Here is a 27,531-nt window from a genome sequence, read left to right on the forward strand (position 1 = left end):
CCAAAATTTTTATAAATATCATTATTCTTGTATAAATTCAAATTAGAAATTTGTGAGCGAAGCTGGATTAGTATATAATTTTCCTTCTGTCACCTGCAGTGGTTGAGTTGGCCCCACACTCTGAAACCTGAGCACACTGAAACCATCTTCTTGAGTCCTTAAAAAACCACTTTTCTCTTTCCCTATAAAGCTCCCAAATTGCATCACTTTCTTCTTTCTAGCTCCTCTTCAAGTTTTCCTTTTCCATCCCATAATTTTCCAAGTAAGTTACCGATTTCGTTATTATTCTTTCGCTCAACTCAACTATATTTCTAACATATTTATTACTAATCTTCTCTTCTTTCCTCATTTATATCGCGTTTTTTCATTTCTTACCCAATCAATCGTTCAATGATTCCTTTCTAATTAAGCCCGTTTTCATTGTTACTATCATTCAACTTTTCTGATTCTTTTCTTCCGTTGATATATGCAGTTGAAGAACACCTTGTGGAAGAACAGTTTGAGAAAGAACCCCAGTGAGTTTTGACTTTGTTTGAAAAACATGGGTAGAGGAAAGATCGTGATTCGAAGGATTGACAATTCCACTAGCCGGCAAGTGACGTTTTCCAAGAGAAGAAGTGGGTTGGTGAAGAAAGCTAGAGAACTGTCTATTCTCTGTGATGCAGAAGTTGGATTGATTGTGTTCTCCAGCACTGCCAAGCTTTATGACTATGCCAGTTCAAGGTAGTATCAATTTCTTCTCTCTTTTTTTCCATTTCTCCATCAATCTATTAAATCAGTGTTCTTCTCTTTCCATTCTACTGATATAAAATACTCAGGAATTTCAATGTCTGAAAGTAAGAACTTTCTAGGAAAAAACCTCATGGGATGGGGTTACATATACACTTTTTGGGAATATATAATTTTATAGACACGGAAATGTAGAAACCTTTTTCTTTGATTTTTCTTCAAGTGACCACCATACATTTTATCATCAATTAAATTATGAATCATTGTTATATTGTATAGATTATTCCACCCTCTCATCAATCTGATTCTGAATCCAAGTAACAGTTTTGCTGTTTTTCTGATGGTTAATGCTTGGAGGAAGTCTAATTGTTTGTCATATTTTTCGTTTCTTATCTGTGGTCAACATTATTTTTCTCAGATAGATTTGAGAGTGTTTGCTATCATCTATAAGCTCAAAGAAAAATCCAAGTTTACAATAAATTAACCAGTTGGGGTGGCTAATCTATGCTTAAGTTTTTGTACGTATAGAAACCCTTCCTCTGCATCTCTTTTCTATGTTTCTTGTATCATTTTGGTTTACAATCTTAAGATTATAGATGAGTATAGTTTTCTAATGTAAGCATTTCAATTAATATTTGTATGCATTTGATATATATATATATATATATATATATATATATATATATATATATATATATATATATATAAAAGATTAAAAAGTGACCTACTCAATCCCACAAAATTTAAAAGATTAAAAAGTGGCTTAACTTAATCCCATCAAATTTACTAGTAAAATAAGATTTATATCAATTTATATATTCTAAAATAATTTTATCTATAATCGATGTGGATTTCCAACATATAATTTCAACATTTAATTATCACAGAAAAAAATACTTAATGCCCCCTAACCTTTCTACCTGTTGATGAGTTTAAGAAAACTTATTATTACCACTCTCATGTTTTAGATTTCAATCGTCAGTCATATTGCTGACTTTTCCTATTTTAAGTTTCAGCTCGATCTTTTGTATTTCCTTTGTTCTTAATTTCAACATTTTAATTTGACGCTTCTGAAAAATTTCTTTGCCCTTCCTTTCGGTTTTCTGACTGACAAAACAAATGTCATTTACTAACACACAATATGTTGTTTGGGTTGCTTGCGTTAATATGTCATTTACTAGAACAGTATTGATAGAAGTAGTGCTTTTAAGGATTTGCAGATATATGATCGTGATCATGTTCCCATCTGATTAATATATTTTCTGCAGCTTGAAATCTGTTATTGATCGCTATAACAAGGTCAAAGAGGACCGTCATCAGTTAATGAACCCTGCTTCAGAAATCAAGGTAACAACCATAATATTCGAATTTAGTATTATCCTACTTGAATTTAGTATCATCAAAGCCTTATTGTGATCATATAAACTCATTGTCTCATATAAGGTATCACTGGAAAAGAGGTTTTAAGGATCATCTAAAAGCTCTCTTTAATGAAGATTTTTAAACCGTTATTCATTTAATTGTTATTGAAACATGTAACTTCGAGAATCATATATACACATACATATATATATATATATATATATATATATATATATATATATATATATATATATATATATATATATATATATATATATATATATATATATATATATATTAGTCACATATGATGATAGTTCAGTTCTTAGATTTATCTGTATATTGTCATCTTTTTTAAATCAAGTTCAACTGCAGAAATATACTATAACAGTTCTTTCCATACCTGTCCCTTGAAGCTGCGAATATGATGATAGTTTATATCATATTTGTTATTGTTTCTAGTTTTTTTAATATAAAATATTTACCTCAATTTAATTGACCTATATATATCAAATTTTTTTCTCAATCTATAATTTATAATATACAGGTTCAATATTATTTATAATAAACTTATAAAATCTTTTTAGTTATAACGAAAAGCATGTGTAACTAAAAAAAATAATTAAGAATTGCAAAGCCCCGATATTTAAAATATAAAAACCTATAATGAAAAGTTAAAATTAATCAATTAAAATTATAAAATCTAATATAATATGTCAAGTGTGTAATGTGTTGTAAAAGTTGAAATATGTTGTCTATGTGGATTTGATAGAGTTACAGTACATTGAGAGTAAAACAATTGTATATCCATTCAATTATGAAAGAAAGACATTATAACTTGAAATTATTTCATAAATTAGAATCAAATTATTTATTATGGAATTAATGAAACATAATTACTTGATCCTGACCTTTCTTAATTCACACAATGGTCATGATCAATTGAATTACATAGTGGTTGCACTTATGGTGTCTTATTTCTTTATTACATTACAATTCAATACATACATAATTAACACATTTAAATTTTAATTTACATGTACGAGCAAATAAATGTGTATTCAATGCATTTAAATATGCCCTCGTGGATTTATGATTTAAGGATCTATACACTTGATTATTCCCTCTCATTCATGCATAACTCAAATACATACCTAATATCATAATTAATAATTTCTAGTTTACAAAACCAAAGTTAACCTAATAATTAATAATCTCGTTTGTTAGCATATAAATCCAACATAACCTATATAAACTTTCTGCACTAGAAGTTGGTCACATTAAGGAGTTAGAACATGTAACATAATGTGTGAACAATACGTGAACAGTAATACAGTGCAGGAACAATTTCAAAACAATGTCCAAAATACGAAATTATTAGGGCAAAAAAGTGTTTTACATCAATTATTTAAGATATTGTGTGTTGATTCAATAATCAAAACATACATAAACAAGATAAAAATAGTCATTTTTTAACCTTAGTTATGAATTGAAGTATAGACCTCAATTTTAAGTCTAGTTCAATAAGAACCGAAGTATAACACAATTAATAAAAAATAAAAAATAAAATTATGCTTCAATTATTTCAATAATTGAAGCCTAACCCTTTTTTATATAAAAATTGTTTAACTTTAAAAGGCATATTCGGTTTTTCCCTTAATCGAAACCTAATATAATTAAAATCAAATGATTTATTTAAATTATCAAGAGATTATTTTTTTGTTTTATTAGAATTGAAACTTAATACTCTTTAAATTAAATAATTTTAAATAAAAAAGTATTAAGCTTTGGTTTTTACCATAACCAAATACCTCTTTATGTTTCGGTTTTGGTAACAACTGAAACTTATTCTAAGTGTTTTTTCAAATAATATTTTGTGTTAATGTTTCTACCTACATATCAAATTTGAACAAAATCAAAGTCAGTCAAATATAATAATATAAAATCACACCGAACCAACACATATTATGAATTATAAACATAATCAATAAGATGCACCAATATTGTAAAGTTTTAAATAAATTACAAGTATATGTACATTTGTTAATGTATTTCAATTAATAATTTGTAGTGTTTTCTTCACATATAAGACATGTTTTATGATCCTTGACATTGTACCCTAACAAATTATCATAAGCTAGGAAGTTATTAATGGTGAAAAATAGCATTACATATTATGAAAGTTTTAGAAGTAATATCAAATATTTCAACCCCATCAACCCATAACAATTTCAAGTCTTCAACTAGTAGATTGAGATAACCATTTATGTCATTTATAGGGTGCCTTGGACAAGATAACATCATAGTTTCATCATGTACTTTCTCTTTATGCATAGTCTAGGAGACAAGTTGTAAATGAATAATATAATGGGTCAACAACTATGGTTGATACTTAAATTATCAAATGGATTCAATCCATTGGTAGTTAAACCAAACCAAATATTTCTACATTCTTAACCAAATTAGGAGAATTTATGATCAATATTTTTCCATTGCATCGAATCAGCTGGATAACGAAGTAGTCTGCCACTTCTTCTTTTATTTGCATGCCATATAAGATATTTAGCGTCTTTTGGATTCACAAACAAACACTTTAGTCTAGACACGATTGAAAGGTACCAAATTACTATCAAAGTGGGGCCATCCTCTTCTATTTGACGACTATCTTCATTGTTGTTCTTTTTGCTTGTCCATGATAACCCATACTTCAAACATTTTTTCAAACCTTCAATTTTTTTCCTGTATAATATGCAATCACTAGGATATGTATGTATCCTTTATACTCCATATCCATCAAACAAAGAATTTTCTTGACTTCATAATTATGAGTGGGTAATGTATTTTCAACTATAAGCATTTCATTGAACAACACCAGCATTTCTATGTAACTCTTTTTGATCCACTCATTGGTTGCCCTCAAATTGATGAGCCTTAATATTATTGATAATCGTATGAATTAGTTAAACAGACATATCTTAAATTTTAGGATTTTTTTTTCTTGCATTTGCATTGGTCTTTAGGTTATACGAAATGAAAGTGATTATAAACCAAAATCAAATATGCACCTGAAGAATAATACAAAACACAATTGACAAATATTAATGAATTTTAAGATATGTATATTAAAATATATACATTAAAAACTAATACAAAATGATTAATCTTCTTAAATTGTCCAATCAAAATTTTACCAACAAAGAACCCAAAGAATACACGAACTTCACCAAAAACACACAAAAAAATCAAAATAAGCACTCACCACTTCACTAGTTGGATATTAAGCAAGGATGGAGAGTGGAGGTGCGAATTTGGACGGTGGTAGAGGAGATTTTGCAAAGAAGAAGATGAAATGGTAAGGATGAAGAAGAAGAAGAAATCACGAAACAAATGAAGAAGAAGAAATTCTAGTGCTTTCGCGAAGAAGAAGAAATGAAGGCCACTGTGCAACTTTCGTGAATATTAACCCTAGAAAAAGTTTTAAGCCTCGGTTATTAGTAAAACTAAAGAAGAAAGGGCAATAGGCTTTGGTTTTAAAAATAATTAAGACCTAAAAATAATTTTAGAAATAATTTTGGTGAACCTTTAGGTCTTGGTTATTCAGAACCTGAAACCTAACGGTCTTTATGCTTCAGTTTTCCCAACAACTTGTATTAGATAAAGTAATTAAAAAAGAGAGGGAATTTTGAAATTTAAGCTAATTTTTAGGTCTCAATTTTTAAGAAACAAAAGTATAAAGGTTGATAGGCTTTAATTTTTCAAAAATCAAGACCTATAAGTTCGCAAAATTTTCAACGTGTTTTAATATTCTTTATTTACTATAAAATTGAAGCATATAAGGCGATTTTAAAAGTCAAAATTGCACTAGTGAAAAATATGTGAACACTACAAAACAATGCGTGAACAATTTGGAACATTGTGTGAACAATGCGTGAATAATGCAGAATAGTATACAAACAATAAAAAAATGAAGCAAATGGGAACTCGTATTACTACTCGAACATTTACTTTGCATTACTAAATGATAAGATTCGAAATAGAACAAACACAAAGAATTAGATATTGGAATTAATTCAGAATGAAAAATTGGAGATTAAAAACAAAATATAGAAAACTTAGATAAAAGGAAGACGCCGTAAATCAAGGTTTGATATATAAGTTTAAAGATGACCACCACAAGAATTATTAGGAAATTCTTGATAAGATCACAAGATGTTGGAAAATCCTAACATAGATAACCTCACATATTTTTGGTAATAATATTTTGATCCATTATGAATTCCAAAAATTGTATAGATATAAATTAAGTTATAGGTCTTGCTTCATTTGTAAGTAAATAAAAGAAAATTACAATCCCTACATTCCAAGAAAAGATAATTTTTCCTAGTGATTTTGTTGACACATTCTGAGTACTCATGGGTTTAAATCTTGACTACAACTATAATGTTAATATTTTTATTTTAATACTCTAATACGTAATACATGTAAGCTTAGTCTCTTTAACATATTTTTATTTTAATACTCCAATCATGTAATACGTGTCATTAACTTGGTCTATTCAAGGTGTGAGATCTTCAATTGAATCTTTATAAGATGAACCACCTCGTGTTTCAATATCTCTTAGGCTTTTCTAAGCCTTCCTCTAGTCATGGATCCACTTAAGTCTTGAATTGGGTCTTAGTCCTGGTCTTGATGATTCGTATCATGTATTGGGCTTCATACATTAAACTTCCACACCAATAAAACACAACTAAGGTGCTTAGGTTTTCTAAGTTTCGTAGCTCTTATATTTTAACAATAGTGCAGAGTAAAAGTTACTTAAAATGTTTATTCAACCAATGAATTCTACAATACAACTAAAATAGATTCTCAATGAAGTTACATATAAATAGCAAAAATATAAAACAAGCATACCATTTATAACCATATGTGTAACTTGTGTTTTCTCCTTTTCCTTTATCATAACTTGTAGAGACTTTTAATAATCACTATAAGACAATAAATTGGGGTAACATTTTGTCTTTGAGTAGTGCTTTATTAAAACAAATCCTTTCACTAATGAGACAATATTTATTGATTAGTAAATATTACATTCATGACTTTGAACAAATATTGTCAATTTGGTTAAGATTCTTATCTTATGCTTGATAAAAATATTAGCTTTGACTTAAATTCTCAAAACTTTTTGCCGTGGAACAAAGAAGCTTTGCTCTTAATAATAGAGATATCACAATGCATATAGATAATAATAACAAAAGTACTATCAACTAATAGCTACAATGAATATGAAATAGAAAATGTTACAACAATATCAAAATTAAATGTATTACAAAAGATATTATTTGTCAGATCATGTTTTGATAACTTTAGGAACATAATAATTTGTTCAAATAATTCAAAACGCATTTCAAAACTTTTCAATTAGTAGGTTCAAGATCTTCCATGTACTTACTAATCATACTAACAACATGTGTTAAATTTGGTATGTTACTTACCATCCCATATATGGTGCTCCCTATTACATTTGAATTTGGAATAGTCTCTATCTTCATCGTATTCTTCAGAATTATAAGCTTAAGTAATTAAGAGCTTTGTGTGATGACTTAAAGGTGTACTTATAGATTTAGGTTGCATAAACCTCTTCACAACCTTCTTCAAATATATTTATTGAGACAAATTCAACCATTCAACCATCTAACCCCTTTATATATTCATCGCATGCATATGTCTCATGAGACCAAAATCTTTCATCTTGAGCTTTGGACTTAATTTTTCTTTTACTTCCTATAAAGATATTGTTTATATACAAGAGCAAGAATAACATTAATTTCTTCTCTTTTAAGGATATAGACAAAACCATCACAATTGCTACTTTGGAACCTTGTCTTCCTAAAAAATATAATCAAATCTCTTGTACCTTTGGCATGAACTTTGTTTTAAGCCACTAATTTATTTAAGACACCTTCTTTAACCTTCAACAAACCTTTCAGGTTGTTGCGTGTAGACGGTCTCCTCCAAGTTAACTTGAAGAAAAGTTAATTTAATGTCCAATTGTTCTAACACTAAATTATAATAGTTAACAATTGACATCAATATTTTTATTGAACAATGTTTTACCATAGGTGAGAAATATTTATTATAATTTATTCCCTTAACGTATGTAAAATTGTCATGAATATTTCTTTCTCCACACATGATATTTCTTCCTTTTTCTTGAATAGTCATTTGTATCCTACCACCTTATTTCTAGGTAGATTCAGAAGCATCCATGTGTTTCCTCTTAAAAGATTCAATTTCCTTATCCATGGCACATTATGACTACTAAACTTTTATACCTTCTCTTGCCTTTATTAAAATTATAAGTTATGAATTTTCTATCTCTTAATTAGTTGGCAATAAAAGAATAACAAATGAGATTCGCACACCCAAATTTGTGTTGGTTTCATCGTCCTCCTTTTCCCATCACGTGTAAGATAATAGAAGTTCAAATTCACACAAATTGACATTCTTAAAGGAGAGGTAGAAGGTTGATTCTCGTCATTTGATATGTCATCATAACCCTTAAATAGTTAGGTTTAAATCTAGAAGACTCCACCTTAAAAGGAGCTTTCTCATTACCATTCCCTATATTTTCATCCATCATAGTCTTGTGAGTCTCATAAAATGTGACTTCATCTTACTTGCCCAAGTTTTAACCTTCATAACTTGTACCTCTTCACTCCTTAAGTGTATCCAATGAAGATCATATGTCTGCACATGTTTCCGGTTTGTCTTTCTTGACATGTGCAAATTCAAGGCGTTAAACATCCTTATATTATAGTAATTTGTTATCTTTCCACTCCAAACCTCTATAGGAGTCTTAAATTTCATTGATGTCACGTTAATCACATATATATGAAAATGTTTGCAACTTTGTCCCATAAGGATTTAGGCAAATTACTTCCGGCAGCATACACCTTACCAACTTCAAAATGGTTATATTCATTCTCAACCAAGATCATTTTGTTAAGGTGTACCCACAATTGTTTTATGCCTCTTTATTCATTTTTTCTTGCAAAACTTGTTAAATCGATATGACACAAACTCTAATTCATTGTCATTTCTAATCATTTAAGTTTACATAAGTCTCAAATTTCAATCTAAGAGACATGTTCACTGATAAAAAAATTCTGACTCCTTCATTTTATCACCTCAAAGAAATTTTTCTTGCCTAGATCCACCAAACTTTTCTAACTTATGTGTTCCAACTTCAAATGTTATGACTAGCCACAAATTCATGCAAATCATTGTTGAACCTTTTATATGTAAACACCATTCCTTTTCACTCCCTTTAACATATGCAAACACTCTCTTTAATATATGCAAACACTCTCTTTAATATAATACCTATTCAATCTTGGTTGTCAATTCTAGACATAAGATTTCTTTCAAACTCTTGAACATATAATAGTTGTTAAACATCACCAGTCTCTCTTACATCAAGACTTTTACCTTATAGACTTTATTGTTCCAAAGAAGAACTACATTTCCTTCATTCAATTCTGAGTTATCAAATAACTCATTTATTAGGCAAAGTGTTAATGCAACTTGAGTCCATGACTCAATTTCTCTATGTATTTGACATTGACTCCACTACACTCCAACAAATTCACAATTATTAGATGCTACTGAAATCAACTTGAACCCATGACTCAATTTCTCTATGTAACACTTTGGACCTTCTCTATCGTATCTTTTAATAATTGTTTTTACATCTTTCATTTCTCTCGTTTCTTTTCTTATTCCTGGATGTTGAAACATTCAAACTCATCCAATTATCATCTTTCTTAGACTCTTTAAGCTTCTTAGTCTAAATTAAGGTTTGAACCTCCTCTAAAGTAATAAATTTTTCCTTCTCAAACAACAAAGCATCTTGAAAATGCTTAAATGCTTCGAGCAAGACATTAAAAAAATAGTAAAATCATACTTCATCCCTAAATTTCACCTTAACGTGTTTTAATAATCTAGAATCGTATTAAAATTTACTAACTATTTCACAATCATTCTTGATTTTGTCATCTTGACTTTCTTCCTCTTGTTCCTTATATACTATACTAATTATTGTTTTCATACAACAATCACAAAATAACACAATAAATAAAATAAAGAAAAAATAAATAAAATTATAGCAGAAGGCTTTATACACAAAGAACACCTACCAAAACAATGCACTACAAAAATTACAACATTTCTTTATATATAGAACAAAGATATCATGCAATCATTAAAAGACTATTATACCAAACATCATCTATTAAATTACTAAGTGAAAAATGTAACTAATACTAAAAACATTCTAATAGACATTTGCTTGTATTTTTCATAGAATAACCATGATTTAGAATTAATACATCATCACTTCCAACAGATAAGAAAGCATTAGGCAGCAAATAAGAGAGTCCTTCTTCCACAATAGGTTTCTTTTTTGTATTTTTTCTCAAGCGTGTTTTTGTTGAACACTTGTTAAAATACAAATAGAAGCAACTCTTTTTGTCCAAGACTTTAGGCATTTGTGTAACCTTCATCTCACATGTCCACATCATGTACTTGGTGCTCCAATCTTACACTCACATTGTTTCAAATCACATGCTTCTGATTTTTGCTTCCATATATATACCCATATTTTTATGTTAAATCAATAACAAAATGTAAAAATATCTATTGTCACCATGTTTTGAAATTTCAATTAATTGTGCACAAATATGAAGGAATTATATCTCAACTTTCTTTTTCCTTCTATACTTCCTTATGCCTCTTTCTCATCCCACACAAATTCATCAGGAATATTGACAATAGATTATTCCTTAAAAAAGTAATATAATCCAAAAATTTAAGGTATCTAAAATAGATGTTGCCACAATGTTATTTTCGAAATATTTTTTTAACTTTACAATATAATTAACATATTATTCTAAAAGGTATTCTATTTTTACAGATATGATTGTATCTAACTATTTTCATCCTCTAAAAAGTAATACTTCCCCCAAAAAAGTTGTGGGATGTTTAGATTCCCTCGATATATTGTTTAAATATGAAAATTGCAACTTTTTACACCAAAATATTACATGTAGAAAACACTTGAAATTTTTGTTTTCCCATAATTGTTACCTTTTCCTTTTTCGGCCAAATAGAACTAGTTTTAGTCATTTCTTTATTAGACAATGTGTATCTTTTCCTTGCTAGAAACTGCTGCATCTGCATCTGCTTCCTCGAAAAATCCCTTGATATCTCCATGTGTTATTGGGATCATATATGTGTTGTTGAACTGAATTATTGGTGTCGTTACAAGTCAAACTTTATTTACATTGATAAGAGAGTTTTCTTTCATCTTATATATTAAACTTGCATGAATGAATAACATAAAAAACCAATCTCAGATACATAATGAAACAAAAAAAAAGAGAACATTCTGTGCACAGAAAATTGATTCCGGTTGACATCTTAACATGGTATCCCTATAATCTTTTATTCGTAAAGTTTTAACAATTAGATAATAGTATAAGCTTAAATGACTATATATAAAAGTGACGTGTTACCATTTTCCTCAATTTATGACTACACAAATCAGGCACATAAGGCAATGTAGTTACAGTTTACAACTTGATGCAGTTTTTCTTTCACTCAACAAGATGAGAAAAATAAATAAATGCGAATATAACTACTCAAACTTTGACGTGTACAAATGTTTTGTAGTCATTTATATGCATATATCTGATATCTATATTGCTATTGACTAGTTTTGGCAGAGAGAAGTAGCAAGTTTGAGGCAACAAGTGCAGTACATGCAAGAATGTTACAGGTAAAAAGTTAAGCAACTAGCATTTGTGTAATTGTTGTACTAGTCAGAAATATATGGAAACTAGTGAGTTATTAGGTAAATTCATTTCAAAAAATTAAAGCAATTATTTAAGAGGGTATAATGTTTAAGTCGACTATAAAAGGAAAATAGATACTTATAAGAATGGAAAAAAATTCATAACCTCATTATATAACATTTAAGAATTTCCAGAAAAAAAAAACTGTAGTAGACATCCATATAATCTATCTGATAAACAAAATAAAGAATATGGACAAGAGTCTGTCCATCATGATTAACCCTTGCATGTAATTGCATTGTTAGAATACAAACACATAAGAACAAAATAATAATAATAATAATAATCTTAAAATGCAGAAAGAAAACCCAACCACCAAACATGTTGACTATTATTACAGAGATAGAATTAACACCCAAGCCAAAACCAACATTTATGTCTCCTACAAAACAATGTCCAAGAAAAAATTTGAAGGTATATATTAGCATTTTATAGTCAAATAGCTAACACAATCAGTTGTCATCCATGGATACCAAATTGGTTTACCAATCTTTGTTTGACTCATCTTCACCATTATCACATAGTAGATCTCCTTTCTTTTTATATTGTGATAAGAATCCTCGTAAGTGTAGTATAAGAGGTGATTTAGAATTAACCATCCAATAATGATCATCATATGCAACATTTGGATAATTTTTCTCACCAACATAAAGTATGTTTACAATTCCTTTGAAAGTGTTTAAATGTTTTCATGAATTCAAGTTTTAATCATAACTCAAATGCATTGGTATAACTTGATGGAATTTCAATCAATATATTGTTGAATAAACCAAATGGGTAGGACCCATTAGTGGTGAAGTTGGAGAAATTGTCTCCAACACATTGCTTGATTTACGGAAATGAAGTGCTCCACTACACCAACCATTTTTGTTTTCTTGCATCTTTCTTCCTTCATAAATTGGAAGCCAAGCAACGTGCATATGCAAGAAACAGAGAAGGAGAAGCCACACTGCAGAATTCATCATCCACCGTGAAGAAAAAATTCGGTGAAGAAATAGAGAGTTCTTCTGTGTGAGAGATTTATACAGAGAGAGTCTGTTATTGTGAGTGTGAGTGAAAAGTGAGAATTTTGTATACCATCCGAGAGGGTGAGATTAATTGAGAGATCCTCAGAGAGTGAGAGAAACACTGTAATCCTACTTTCATAGTGGAGATATTTTTCTGGACTAGGTCCCGTGGTTTTTTCCGAGAGGATTTTCCACGTTAAAATTTCCAGTGTTAATTTTCTCTTTTCTTACACTTTTATTTTACGCTTCCGCATAGTGCCCATTTTGGGGTTCACAGAGGAGGGAACAAGTACTGCTGTTTCCCAACAGTGGTATCAGAGCTACCGGTTCGAAAAAGTCAGAATCCTGTGAAATTCAAGATGGAAGGAGACATGTTCAAGTTAACTGCGGATAATTACTCCTACTGGAAGCCGATGATGGAAGACCATCTATACTGCAAGGATTTGTATGAACCGATCACAAATCCGGAAATTCCAGAAGGGAAGGCCGAAAAAGATTGGGAGATTCTGAATCGTAAAATAGTGGCTATGATTCGGAAATACATCGACAGAAGTCTCTTTGAGCATGTATCGACTTATACCAATGCGTATGACTTATGGACAAAGCTTGAATCAATGATTCAAAAGAAGACTCCCAGGAACAAAGCTCACCTAGTCAGACGACTCGTAAAGTTGGAGTACACTGACGACCAGAATATGATCGAGCACCTCAACACCTTCAAAGGTATTGTGAATCAATTAATGAAGGCGGATATGAAGATTGATGACGAGCTACAAGCTCTTCTACTCCTTAGTTCTCTACCGGAGAGTTGGGACACGTTGGTGGTCACTCTCAGTAACTCAGCACCAGATGGAAAGCTCAGTCTGGATAACATCACAGACAGTTTACTGAATGAAGAATCCAGAAGGAAAGAAAGGGGATCGAGTAGTCACTCAGAAGCCAATGTTGTTGAGAATAGAGGAAGGAGTGAAAACAGAAGCAAAGGAAAACGTGAAAAGTCACGAGGAAGATTCAAGTCTCGTTCCAAAGGTTTGACATGCTTCTATTGTGGAAAAGATGGTCACAAGAAGCCAGAATGTAGATTCCTGAAGAGAGATCAGAAGAATGGAACTGTACACCCTGATGTGGTAGATTCCAAAAAGAAGTTGGAGGAAAAGACTACAACAGCGGTGGTATCAAATGATGAGAATGTGTTCCTTATCACTGAGGTAAACTATCTAAATATTGCTTTTGATGATTGCACTTGGATAGTAGATACCGGAGCATCTTTCCATGTTACTCCTCATGAGGGATTCTTCTCATCCTATCAAAAAGGAGATTTTGGAACAGTGAAGATGGGTAATCATGTCACAAGCAAAATTGTGGGCATAGGAGAAGTGACTTTGACAACAGAAAATGGAAACAAACTTGTGCTGAAAGAGGTAAGACATGTACCAGAAATGCGTCTAAACCTTATCTCAGTTGGTAAGCTAGATGATGCTGGAATGAACAACCAGTTTGGAGATGGAAAATGGAAACTTAGCCGAGGAAGCATGATTGTTGCTCGAGGCAAAAAGGAAGGCTCCTTGTACGTCATGCAAGGAAAGATATGCAAAGGAGAGACAAATGTTGCTCAAGAAGAAAGTAAGGAGTTATGGCACAAAAGACTGGGCCACATGAGCGAGAAAGGATTAGAGATCCTCGCAAAAGATCATCTCCAAAGTATAAAAGGACAACCACTTGAATTATGTGAAGACTGCCTAGCAGGTAAGCAGCACAGAGTATCTTTCCATAAATCTGATAATAGAAGTAGAAGAGAGCATATTTTGGATCTTGTGTATTCAGATGTCTGTTCAACATCCGAAAGGTCCCTTGGTGGTGCTCAATATTTTGTTACCTTCATTGATGACCACTCCAGAAAATTGTGGGTCTATCCATTGAAGAGAAAAGATGAAGTTCTACGAATCTTCAAGGAGTTTCACGCCTCAATTGAACGTGAAACTGGCAGAAAGTTGAAATGTCTGAGAAGTGATAATGGTGGAGAGTATAGAGGTCCATTCGAGCACTATTGCAAGACTCATGGGATCAAACATGAGAAAGTACCTCCCAAGACACCTCAGATGAATGGTGTAGCTGAAAGATTCAACAGAACGATTGCCGAGAAGGTTAGGAGCATGTTGTCTCATGCAAAACTTCCCAAGTCATTCTGGGGGGAGGCAGTGGTGACAACAGCTGATTTGATCAACTTATCACCGTCAAGACCATTAAACGGTAAGATACCAGAAGAAGTATGGTCCGGTAAAAAGGCCTCATATCGCAACTTGAAAGTCTTCGGATGTAAGGCATCAGTTCACATTCCGAAAGATGAAAGAGCAAAGCTAGATGCTAAGGCGAAAGAGTGCATATACCTTGGTTCTCCAAGAGATGAATTTGGTTTCAGATTATGGGATCCTGCAAATAGAAAGATTGTTCGAAGCAGAGATGTGGTGTTCTTTGAAGATCAGACAATCCAAGACATCAAGAAAGTGGAGAAACCAACACTTAAGCTGATAAGTGATCAAAACCCTATTGTGATAAACAACTCAGGGGGAGAGACTCATCAAGCCGAACCAGAGTTACAACCTGATGAAATGGCTGAAGAAGAAGATCAACCTAATTTGACGGAAGAAGATCAATCAATTGAGGATGCTCCGCAAGAACCCCAATTGAGACGATCAACAAGGCAGAAGCAACCGTCAAGAAGGTATTTTTCAGATGAATATGTTAATTTTACTGATGAAGGTGAACCTCAAAGCTTTGTAGAAGCAATGGAGACGAAAGACAAAGACAAATGGTTGCAAGCCATGGAAGAGGAGATGCAATCCTTAAAAGAAAATCAGACTTATGATTTGGTAGAATTACCAAAAGAAAGAAGAGCATTGCAGAACAAATGGGTGTTCAAGCTCAAGAATGAAGAGAACAACCCAAGCCCAAGGTACAAAGCACGAATTGTCGTGAAGGGGTGCAACCAGAAGAAAGGAAGAGATTTTGACGAAATATTTTCACCAGTGGTGAAGATGACATCCATTAGAGCAATTCTCGGTCTGGCAGCAACACTAGACTTGGAGATTGAACAACTGGACGTCAAAACAGCATTCTTACATGGAGACCTAGAAGAAGAAATTTACATGAAGCAACCAGAGGGTTTTGAAGAACCAGGCAAAGAACACTTGGTGTGTCGTCTGAAGAAAAGTCTCTATGGTCTGAAGCAAGCTCCAAGACAATGGTACAAGAAATTCGATTCCTTCATGATTCAACATAATTTCAAGAAGACCTCCGCAGACCATTGTGTGTTTGTGAAGCATTATGAAAATGGTGAGTCCATCATACTTCTCTTGTATGTTGATGATATGTTGATTGTAGGGAAGGACAAAATTAAAATAGCTGCTCTCAAGAAGGCATTGAGCAAGTCTTTTGCCATGAAAGACCTGGGTGCAGTAAAGAGGATACTTGGAATGAAAATATTCAGAGATCGTTCTAAAAGAATGTTGTGGGTATCTCAAGAAGATTACATTGAGAAGATTCTCAAAAGGTTCAACATGCACAATGCCAAACCTGCTCGTGTTCCAATCGCTGGACATTTCAAACTCAGCAAGTCGCAATGTCCAAAGAATGAAGAAGAAAAAGAAGAAATGAGCAAGGTACCCTACTCTTCTGCCGTGGGTAGCCTTATGTATGCAATGGTTTGTACAAGGCCAGATATTGGCTATGCTGTAGGAGTTGTGAGCAGATACCTGTCGAATCCAGGAAAAGAGCATTGGGAAGCTGTTAAATGGATACTAAGGTATCTAAGAGGATCTGTCAAAAGAAGCTTGTGTTTTGGCAATGGAGACCTAAAGTTAATCGGATATTCAGACTCAAACATGGCTGGAGATGTCGATTCAAGGAAGTCAACATCAGGTTATCTGATTACTTTTGCAGGGGGAGCTGTTTCTTGGCAGTCAAAGCTACAAAAATGTGTGACATTGTCTACTGCTGAAGCAGAGTATGTAGCGGTGACTGAAGCCTCTAAAGAGATGTTATGGATGAAGAATTTCCTAAGTGAATTAGGACATAATCAAGATGATTATGTGGTGAACTGTGATAATCAAAGTACCATCCATCTAACCAAGAACCCCATGTTCCATTCACGCTCGAAGCATATCGACGTGCGGTATGACTGGATACGAGAACCGCTGGATGAGAAGAAATTGAAGATAGAGAAAATCCATACAGACTTGAATTGGTCTGACATGATGACTAAGTCAATACCAACCAAGAAGGTTGAAGACTGTTGCCAAGGTGCTGGTATCTTGGTACCTTCAAATTAAGTCAAGAAGGGATGGAAGACCCATTTTGGTTTATGGGGGAGTTTTGTTGAATAAACCAAATGGGTAGGACCCATTAGTGGTGAAGTTGGAGAAATTGTCTCCAACACATTGCTTGATTTACGGAAATGAAGTGCTCCACTACACCAACCATTTTTGTTTTCTTGCATCTTTCTTCCTTCATAAATTGGAAGTCAAGCAACGTGCATATGCAAGAAACAGAGAAGGAGAAGCCACACTGCAGAATTCATCATCCACCGTGAAGAAAAAATTCGGTGAAGAAATAGAGAGTTCTTCTGTGTGAGAGATTTATACAGAGAGAGTCTGTTATTATGAGTGTGAGTGAAAAGTGAGAATTTTGTATACCATCCGAGAGGGTGAGATTAATTGAGAGATCCTCAGAGAGTGAGAGAAACACTGTAATCCTACTTTCATAGTGGAGATATTTTTCTAGACTAGGTCCCGTGGTTTTTTCCGAGAGGATTTTCCACGTTAAAATTTCCAGTGTTAATTTTCTCTTTTCTTACACTTTTATTTTACGCTTCCGCATAGTGCCCATTTTGGGGTTCACAGAGGAGGGAAACAAGTACTGCTGTTTCCCAACATATATTAATTAACAACTTTGTGATTCAGAAGTTTTCCGACCTTTTTTCCACACTTGTCGTATTAGTGATTGGCACATATAATCCTTGAAGTATAAATCACTTTTCATCATCAACTTGAAATAGGAGAATTTGTCTGTAATTAGTTTTAATAACATCAAAAATGGATGGTAACTCCCTCCATCTTGAATTATATAGGCTAAAACTTTCTTGAATGTGTGAAATCATGCTATTATTCAGAATTGGCAAAAATTGAAATACTATTTAACTAATTACATAGACTGAAACTAAGGAGATATAAGAATGATTTAGTAATAAAATTGGAAGAGAGGATGTACGAGATTGTGGGTTTAACTCCCTCACTAACAATTTGGAGAGATAAGGTTAGTTTTGTGGGTTTGAAAGGGATAGTGAAAGAGCTTATGGAACATGAATAGGACTACAGGGATGAACATGTGTCTTCTACTTTTATGTTTTTGGATGATGTTATACTGTCTTTGGCGTTTGTAATTTCAAATATTTCTTTTTGTTTGTAAAAGGATTAGACCCCTTTAAGAGTTTCTTATATTTAATCAATTCTTTGTTGTTAATGAAAAAATATATTTTTAAATACAAAATAATATCATGAAAAGACAAACATAAGCATAAAGAACACAAAAATAACACCCATTTTTTTATGTGAAAACTCTTTTTAGATGAGGAAGAAATGATGAGATTGATCTAAAAACATCTCTATTCCGAAAGAAAGATTATAGAACTTGTCTCTATAAATCACTAAAAGAGTGGCGTTCCTCCTATATTATTTTCCTTTTTTTCTATGTTGGATTTCTCAAGTCAACACACTGGGAAGATTCAGTATCTAACTTGAGATATTTAGATCAATAAGTACTAAGAGACGTATATCTGATTAGTCTTAAGCTATGAGTTAACCCATATATAAGAAATCTGAAATTATTTTTAATATAAAGCTTTAAGATAACAAGTTTATATATATATATATATATATATATATATATATATATATATATATATATATATATATATATATATATATATTTTGTTGATTTTACTTATTTTTACTCAATAAAAAATTATTAACTTCATACTTGAATTCTTCGTAATCTCTCTTTATATGAGTCTCCCTTCCTATATGATATTTTCCATAAATGACAAAAATTGTTTGTCAATTGTTGGGTTCGGAACAACATTCTCCAAAAGAATTTCTAGAATAGGAAAGATGAAAAAAGCGAAAATGAAAATGTTTCACCTCACCATTCACAAGTCTTTTTGTTTATAGATGTAGAGATACCTCTCTTCGTTCATAAAAGAATACACTTTAAGAGGAAAAAATAAATAAATCTTTAATATTTCTTATCTAAATGCATTTTTTAACGAGTATATGATATTGAAGAATTTTATCTTTTTGTACACAAACAATTATAATTACCACCTTTTTTAATAGTACTTCGTCACTTAAGAAAAGCAATTCCAACACTATGGACTCTCGACCTCAAACTATGACCTTCCGATAACACAGTAACAACTCTATATATAGTAAAAAACAGACATACAAACGATAATATTATTTGTCTAACAACTTTAGTGGAATATTTTGGTTCTTATAAAACATCAGCAATAAGCACATTTAAAGGAAGAACAAGGTTTTAAAAAATATAGAAAGAATGATACTCCATACTTCATTCTTGGAAAGGGCAGGCAAATGATGGGCGAACAACTTTCTGGTTTGGATATTAAGGAGTTGGGGAATCTGGAAAATCGACTGGAGAGAAGTTTGAAGGGTGTTCGCATGAAAAAGGTATCATCCTAGCTCATCGATCCATTTCATGGTACATTCTTCAGTCTTACATTATCACTTACTTTTATTATCTGTGCAGGATCAAATTCTGATTGATGAGGTCAAAGAACTACACCAAAAGGTTTCATGAATCAGGTTTTGTTCCTTAAAATGATTCCTAGTATTCCAACAAATTTCTGACTGCTAATTTAATCGATGCTATTGTAGGGAAGCCAAGCCAATCAAGAAAATGTCGAACTTCATAGAAAGATAAATCTCATGCGCAAGGACAACGAAGAACTACAAAAGGTATATATACAGAAACTCATCATTCATAGTTTCTTACATATATGTTTTATTTTAAGCTTAATAATTTGAATTTCAGGTTATTGAAGCAAAAGAAAAGGAAGGTGCTGCAACATCCAATCCTTCTTGCACTATCATGTAAGCTTTTCTTTAATTTTCAATTGAATGAAAATTACACACAGGATCTTGAATTTTCATGATACTCACTATTTTCTCATACACAGTAAAGAAGAACTAACCTGGATCCATTGTGCACTTCTTCCTGTCTCTTCCTGTCAAATGTTCTCTCTCCTCTTACTCCTCTTTAATGCCTTCTGGATGATATAGAATTTGTAGGATGGTTTTCTCTGTCAGTTTCCCTTCTTTCCTGAGAACGTTATGTTCTCTATATCTCTTCAGAAACTTAATGTGTCAACCGAAGTAAAACTTTTTCCTCTTTTATGATATTTTAATTAAATTTAATAAAATACCAAAATGCCCTTTTGGAGTGAGAAGAGAGGGATTAACTTTAATAACTCTAAAATAATCCCAATAACTTTAATACTTTAATATTCTAATAATCCTTACATTAAAGTTATACTTTAAATTACATGAACCAATGTAAATTATTAATATAATTTAACATTCTCCCACTTGGTTCATGTGATGACTTGAAGATCTAAAATAAACTTTAAATGCGCACCATTCATTAGAATTATCAAGTCATCATCCTTATATGAATTGAAATAATCGGATCATGGCGGGCAAAAGTCATGATCGACAAGATTCCTTCCATGTATCACATAATCAAAACAATTCAACATAACTTTAATCAATCTTATAACTTTCATGTCTCTAAAGGAGACCTATCATGTCACCACAATCAATAATACATGTATATAATTTAATGTGGATAACAATAGAATAAAGAGAAACATAACTTTAATTGAATTCACAAGTGTCATGACAGTACAAGCATATAACTATACATATCTATATAGATAGATAACAATATCATGTTAACATTGACTTATCCATAATGCCCATACTTTCAACATGGCCAATAAAAGTTTTGGGCGGTAGTCCTTTAGTTAACGGATCTGCTATCATCAAATTCGTACCAATATGCTCAATCAACACTCTATGTTTCTGCACTTCTTCTTTGACCGACAAGTACTTCAAATCCATGTGTTTAGCACCCTTTGAGTACTTATCATTTTTAGAGAAGAAGACGGCTGCGGAATTATCACAATAAATCCTTATCGGCCTAGCTATACTGTCAATAATGCCAAGCCTCGATACAAAGTTTCGCAACCACAAGGCATGAACTGTGGCCTCAAAGCATGCCACGAATTCAGCCTCCATGGTGGAAGTAGCAATAACTGATTGTTTTGCACTTTTCCAAGAACTTGCTCCTCCAGCCAAAAGATAGACATACCCAAATGTGGATTTTCTTGAATCCACACATCCAACATAGTCTGAATCTGAATAGCCAATCACTTCGAGATGATCTGACTTTCTATAAGTGAGCATGTATTCTTTGGTACCTTGTAAGTACCTAAGAACTTTCTTTGCAGCTTTCCAGTGATCCATTCCGGGATTACTTTGATATCGGCCTAACATTCCAACAGCAAAACTGATATCTGGCCGAGTACAAGTTTGAGCATACATCAAACTCCCAACCACTGACACATAAGGAATAGACTCCATGGCCTTTCGTTCCAAATCATTCTTGGGACATTGCATTTGACTAAACTTGTCTCCTTTCTGAATTGGAACTATTCCATGAGAACATTTTTCCATTCTGAATCTCTCTAACACTTTATTAATATAGCCTTTTTGAGACAAACTTAACAATCCTTGTGATCTATCACGGAATATTTCTATTCCTATCACATAAGATGCCTCATTCATATCTTTCATTTCAAAGTTGTTAGAGAGAAACTTCTTTACATCATGTAACATACCAATATCATTAGCAGCAAGAAGAATATCATCAACATATAGAACCAAAATAACAAACTTACTCCCACTAACCTTTATGTATATACACCGATCAACGGTGTTCTCTACAAAACCATACGAAGTTATGATATCATTAAATTTTAAATACCATTGACGGGAAGCTTGTTTTAGTCCATATATTGATTTCTTTAATTTACACACTAGATTTTCTTTTCCTGTTATGGTGAAACCTTCTGGTTGGTCCATATAAACTTCCTCTTCTAAGTCACCATTCAGAAAGGCGGTCTTTACATCCATTTGGTGAAGCTCTAAATCATAATGAGCCACCAAAGCCAAAATAATTCTCAAAGAGTCCTTCTTAGAAACAGGAGAGAAGGTCTCTTTGTAGTCAATGCCTTCCTTTTGAGTGAAACCTTTGGCGACTAATCTAGCTTTATACCTTTCAATATTGCCTTTTGAGTCACGTTTAGTCTTAAAGACCCATTTACAACCGACTCTTTTTGAACCCTTAGGCAATTCAACTAGATCCCATACTTTATTGTCATCCATTGATTTCAACTATTCTTTCATAGCATTCAACCAATTCTCTGAATTATTACTTTCCATGGCTTGTCTGAAAGAGACTGGATCCTCATCAATGCTTAAGTCACATTCATGTTCAACAGAGTAAACCACATAATCATTCGAAATAGCAGGTCTTTTCTCCCTTACAGACCTTCTTAATGCTGCTTCTTGTGGTTCCTCTATCAATTGCTCATTTATGACTTGCTCATTGTCAACTGGCTCAACATTTATACGTTCATTTTGTGGGATTGGAACATTAATTTGTTGTCTCTGCTTGTTGTGTGACTGTGATACAACAAGAGGGATAACAACTTCAGAAGAAACACTATCAGTATGCTCTTGAATGTCCACTATTCGTGATTCCTCACTCCCACTAAATTGACCATTTTCAATGAACCGAGCATTTCCAGACTCAACTATTCTTGTACTATGGTTAGGGCAATAAAATCTATATCCCTTTGACTTTTCAGGATAACCGATAAAGTAACCACTAATGGTTCTTGCATCAAGTTTCTTTTCATGTGGATTGTATAACCTTACTTCTGCTGGACAACCCCAAACATGAAAATGTCTTAAACTGGGTTTCCTTCCGGTCCATAGTTCATAAGGAGTTTTAGAAACTGCTTTGCTAGGAACCCTGTTAACCAGATATACAGCAGTCTTTAATGAATACATCCACAAAGATAAAGGGATATTACTATGACTTAACATACTCCTAACCATATCCATAAGAGTACGATTTCGTCTTTCTGCTACACCATTTTGTTGTGGTGTACCGGGCATTGTATACTGTGCACATATACCCCGACTTTCAAGGTACTTTGCAAATGGACCTGGACATTGTCCACTCTCATCAGTTTTACCATAATATTCACCACCTCTATCAGATCTCACCACTTTTACTTTTCTATCTAATTGCCTTTCCACCTCATTTATGAACACCTCAAGGGCATTCACTGATTGAGATTTTTCATGCAATAGATATATATAACAATAACGTGAGAAATCATCAATAAAGGAGATAAAATATTTTTCACCATTCCAAGATTTAGTGTCAAAAGGACCACAAATATCAGTGTGTATTAACTCAAGAAGTTGACTGCTTCTTGTGGTGGGATTCTTTGATATGTGTTTTGTTTATTTACCCTTAATACAATCAATACATACATCCCAGTCATCAAAATCCAATTGAGGTAAAATTTCATTTTTTACTAACCTCAACATCCTTTCTTTGGATATGTGACCCAATCTTTTATGCCATAAGAAAGCAGAACATTCCTTTCCTGTACTAGAATTTCTATCAACAACATGTTCAACATTAAACAGGGATTCAGAAAAATTAACATCAAGATTTAAACGATATAAACCATCCAATAATGTACCAGAACCATAATAGTACGAAAGTTTATACAAATGAAAAATACCATTTTCAATCCTAAAGTTAAAACCTAAACAATCCAACTTTGCAACAGAAATCAAATTCCTAGCACAACCAGGAACATAGAGACACTTTTCAAGATTCAGACAATAGCCAGTGTCTAGAATCAATCTATAAGTCCCAATTCCTTCTATTCGTGCCTTCATTCTGTTCCCCATATATAAATACTTTTCAGTTCCTTTTATGGGCTGGATTGAAAGGAATCCCTTTCTTTTCGAACCAAGATTTTCTTTTCGGACAATCTTTCTTGAAGTGACCTACTTTCTTGCAAAAGAAACATTTCTGGTCCTTCTGGATACCGCCCTTATTCACTTTCATTGGGGCTTTGTCCTTCTTGTTCTTCTTTCCTGATTTACCTTTACTGAAGCTAGCACCTTCATGAGTTGTGAGATGGATAGAATGATCTCTCATTTTCTTTAATCTCCCTTCCTCTTGAACCAACATGGCTTTGATTTCTTGGAAGTTCCACTTATCCTTAATAGTGTTATAATTCACTTGGAACTGGCCAAATTCAGGAGGAAGAGAGTTCATGATGAACTGTACTAGAAAAGACTCATTCACCTCCATTCCCATTGACTTCAATCTTGCTGCTATATTAGCCATTCCAGTTACATGTTCATGTATGGGCTGTGACCAGTCAAACTTTTTGGTAGTCAGCTCACTCATAAGAGTTCCCACAATAGACTTATCAGTTATGTCTGATTGTGAATACTCCTTGATCATTTTCATGAATTCCTTTGCGTTTTCCGTTTTGGGCATGGAAGGCTTTACGTTCTCTACCATAGACATGCGCATCAAGTTTAATGACAGTCTGTTAGACCTATGCCAAGCCTCATAAAGAGACTTTTCATTACTTGTATTGGTCTCTGTAATGACTGCGGGCATTTCATCCATCATAATAGCCATATCCAGGCCTAGAACACCCAGTTGGAACTGGATTTGTTCTGACCAATCGGCATAATTGAGCCCATTAAACTTGACTACATTGTTGCTCAAACCTGCTAAATTCATGTAAGCTGGAAATAATACAGAAGCTCATACATTAATGCTTTGATAAAATTAATGGATTCAAACAAATTACTACACTAGTCATACATTCAAGTTCACCTTTGGGTGACACTTAAACTGATAGGTAGTCAATAAAGTCATTCATTTAAGTTCACCTTTGGGTGATTCTTAAACTGACAAATTCCATATATATACTTTAATAAACAATCAATCATACTTAAGACTATATGTATGCTATCTTTGGATATACAAACATATACTAAGTACATGAAATGTTTCACTTTAATGTCATCAATTATAAACCATGGCTCACCTTTGGGTAATCCATAACATCCTTATATCAATGACTAATTACTATCCAAAATTCAACTTAATTGAATTTTTTTTTCTTCCAAATACATATAATTCATAAAACAAAATTATATCATATATGTCAGTAAATTCACTTTTCAAATTAAAAGTATACGAAATTACGAAACTTTTAATTCACATTTAATTTCCATTCAGAAACAATAACCATGTTTAGAATATAATAATATAACCTGTAACAGTAACAGTAAACTGCTTTACTGTGAGAACAAATGCCGCATCAGTAAAGTTGCTTTAGAATAACAACCAAATTAAAAGATTTATATGCGGCTTCAAGGATTAAATTCAAGGGATTGAATTTTCTTTCATGCAGGATTTAATTTGGTTACTGTGAAAGCAACTTTAATGAACTTTAACGTTATGCAAAGGTCAAAATCACATCAATGTGATAATCAAATAACTTGCTGCTTCCATAATGAAATTCACGTGCAACAGTAAAGTTGCTTCCAAATAGAATACCACAATACAATCAAATCACGTGCAATACTTTAATGGAAGTATAAAAAATAAATAAAATTGGCTTTCTTTGTACGAATTCAAATGCTTGCAGATTTCATAATTCACGTACAGTGAATTCAATTCACTGACAATCAAATTAAAAACTTACGGCTTCCGAGATTCACACATTACATTACAGTGAATTTAATTTTCCTTTCATGCCAATAAATAAAAAATTAAATCTGGAAATTCAAAAAATCCCTAAATTTTAAAATTAGGGTTTTAAAAAAAATTGGGAATATTACCATTCATGGAGAATCATAAAATTCAGAACCTTGCTCTGATACCACTTGTAAGCTTTTCTTTAATTTTCAATTGAATGAAAATTACACACAGGATCTTGAATTTTCATGATACTCACTATTTTCTCATACACAGTAAAGAAGAACTAACCTAGATCCATTGTGCACTTCTTCCTGTCTCTTCCTGTCAAATGTTCTCTCTCCTCTTACTCCTCTTTAATGCCTTCTGGATGATATAGAATTTGTAGGATGGTTTTCTCTGTCAGTTTCCCTTCTTTCCTGAGAACGTTATGTTCTCTATATCTCTTCAGAAACTTAATGTGTCAACCGAAGTAAAACTTTTTCCTCTCTTATGATATTTTAATTAAATTTAATAAAATACCAAAATGCCCTTTTGGAGTGAGAAGAGAGGGATTAACTTTAATAACTCTAAAATAATCCCAATAACTTTAATACTTTAATATTCTAATAATCATCACATTAGAATCCTTACATTAAAGTTATACTTTAAATTACATGAACCAATGTAAATTATTAATATAATTTAACATATCAGTTATGGATATGACATATTTGCTCCTATTAGTCTCAAGCTAAGCCAGCCACACCCTCATCACAGTGAACCACAAGCCAAAGCAATGAAACTGGTGTATTCCTCAAACTCATGCTCCTTGCTCTATAAATATGTTTATGATCCCGATTAATTAATATACTAAATTTTGGTTTTAGATTTTTCAGACTTGCTTTTTTATTGTGTTTTTTTTTTCTGAATTTTTAAACGTGAACGAAAACCAAGGATTTGAATTGCAGTTTCAGATTCATGGAAGTGTAGTTCTGGAGAGTCTAAAAAGCTTGTCTATTCATAATTTAGCATCTTTATAGATAAAAACATGTTTAATCTATTCATAATTTCCTTTTAAACTAATTATCTAAAGTTTGTACCAGATTAAGCGCCACGTGAAAGAAGTGTTGGAGATGATTCTGACAAGCTGCCAAGACTTGGTCCCAGTGATTGTACAAAATGTACATGAAAATAGATCATCTATCAGAAGCTCTACATGCACTTGTTACAAGAATCTGACACATATAATGGTTACTCTGTAACATCAATACAATAAAGATTATATTGTCATTTGTGGTTGGTGGTTTTATATAATACTGTCTATGTATTTGTCATGATCAATAATATGCAAATCTGAGGATAACCCTTGAGGCCTATCTTTCCCGACCATAAAATGTTAAAAACCTTTAAAAGAAAAGCAAGCAGAAACATATATTAATTATTGTGTTTATTCTCTTTTATTGAAATAGATCCTAAATTTCATTTTCTGTTCTTTTAAAATAGATTATATAATATAAAACTACATTAATATAAGCCTACGATGACTTTTATTATTTTTTATTAAAAATGGATTTGATAACAAGTGATTG

General features: G+C 32.2%; 1 protein-coding gene across 2 annotated transcripts; it reads left to right on the forward strand.

Moving 5' to 3' along the window:
* The first annotated feature begins 152 nt into the window (after window positions 1-152).
* Window positions 153-27,359, forward strand: LOC108326518 (MADS-box transcription factor ANR1). 2 transcript variants are annotated; one of them, XM_052872122.1, is made up of 9 exons: window positions 153-262; window positions 473-723; window positions 1,998-2,076; window positions 11,865-11,926; window positions 19,653-19,752; window positions 19,832-19,873; window positions 19,960-20,040; window positions 20,117-20,175; window positions 27,046-27,359. In XM_052872122.1, exons 2-9 carry the CDS (start codon window positions 542-544, stop codon window positions 27,059-27,061), a joined length of 621 nt encoding a protein of 206 aa, XP_052728082.1. In that variant the 5' UTR covers window positions 153-262; window positions 473-541; the 3' UTR covers window positions 27,062-27,359. The 2 variants fall into 2 exon arrangements, with proteins under 2 accessions (XP_052728082.1, XP_052728083.1); XM_052872123.1 differs by lacking the exons at window positions 20,117-20,175; window positions 27,046-27,359 and having other exon boundaries at window positions 19,832-19,887; window positions 19,960-20,036.
* The last annotated feature ends 172 nt before the right edge of the window (window positions 27,360-27,531 follow it).

The sequence above is a fragment of the Vigna angularis genome, chromosome 1 (genome assembly GCF_016808095.1).
Source record: "Vigna angularis cultivar LongXiaoDou No.4 chromosome 1, ASM1680809v1, whole genome shotgun sequence".
Lineage (NCBI taxonomy): Eukaryota > Viridiplantae > Streptophyta > Magnoliopsida > Fabales > Fabaceae > Vigna > Vigna angularis.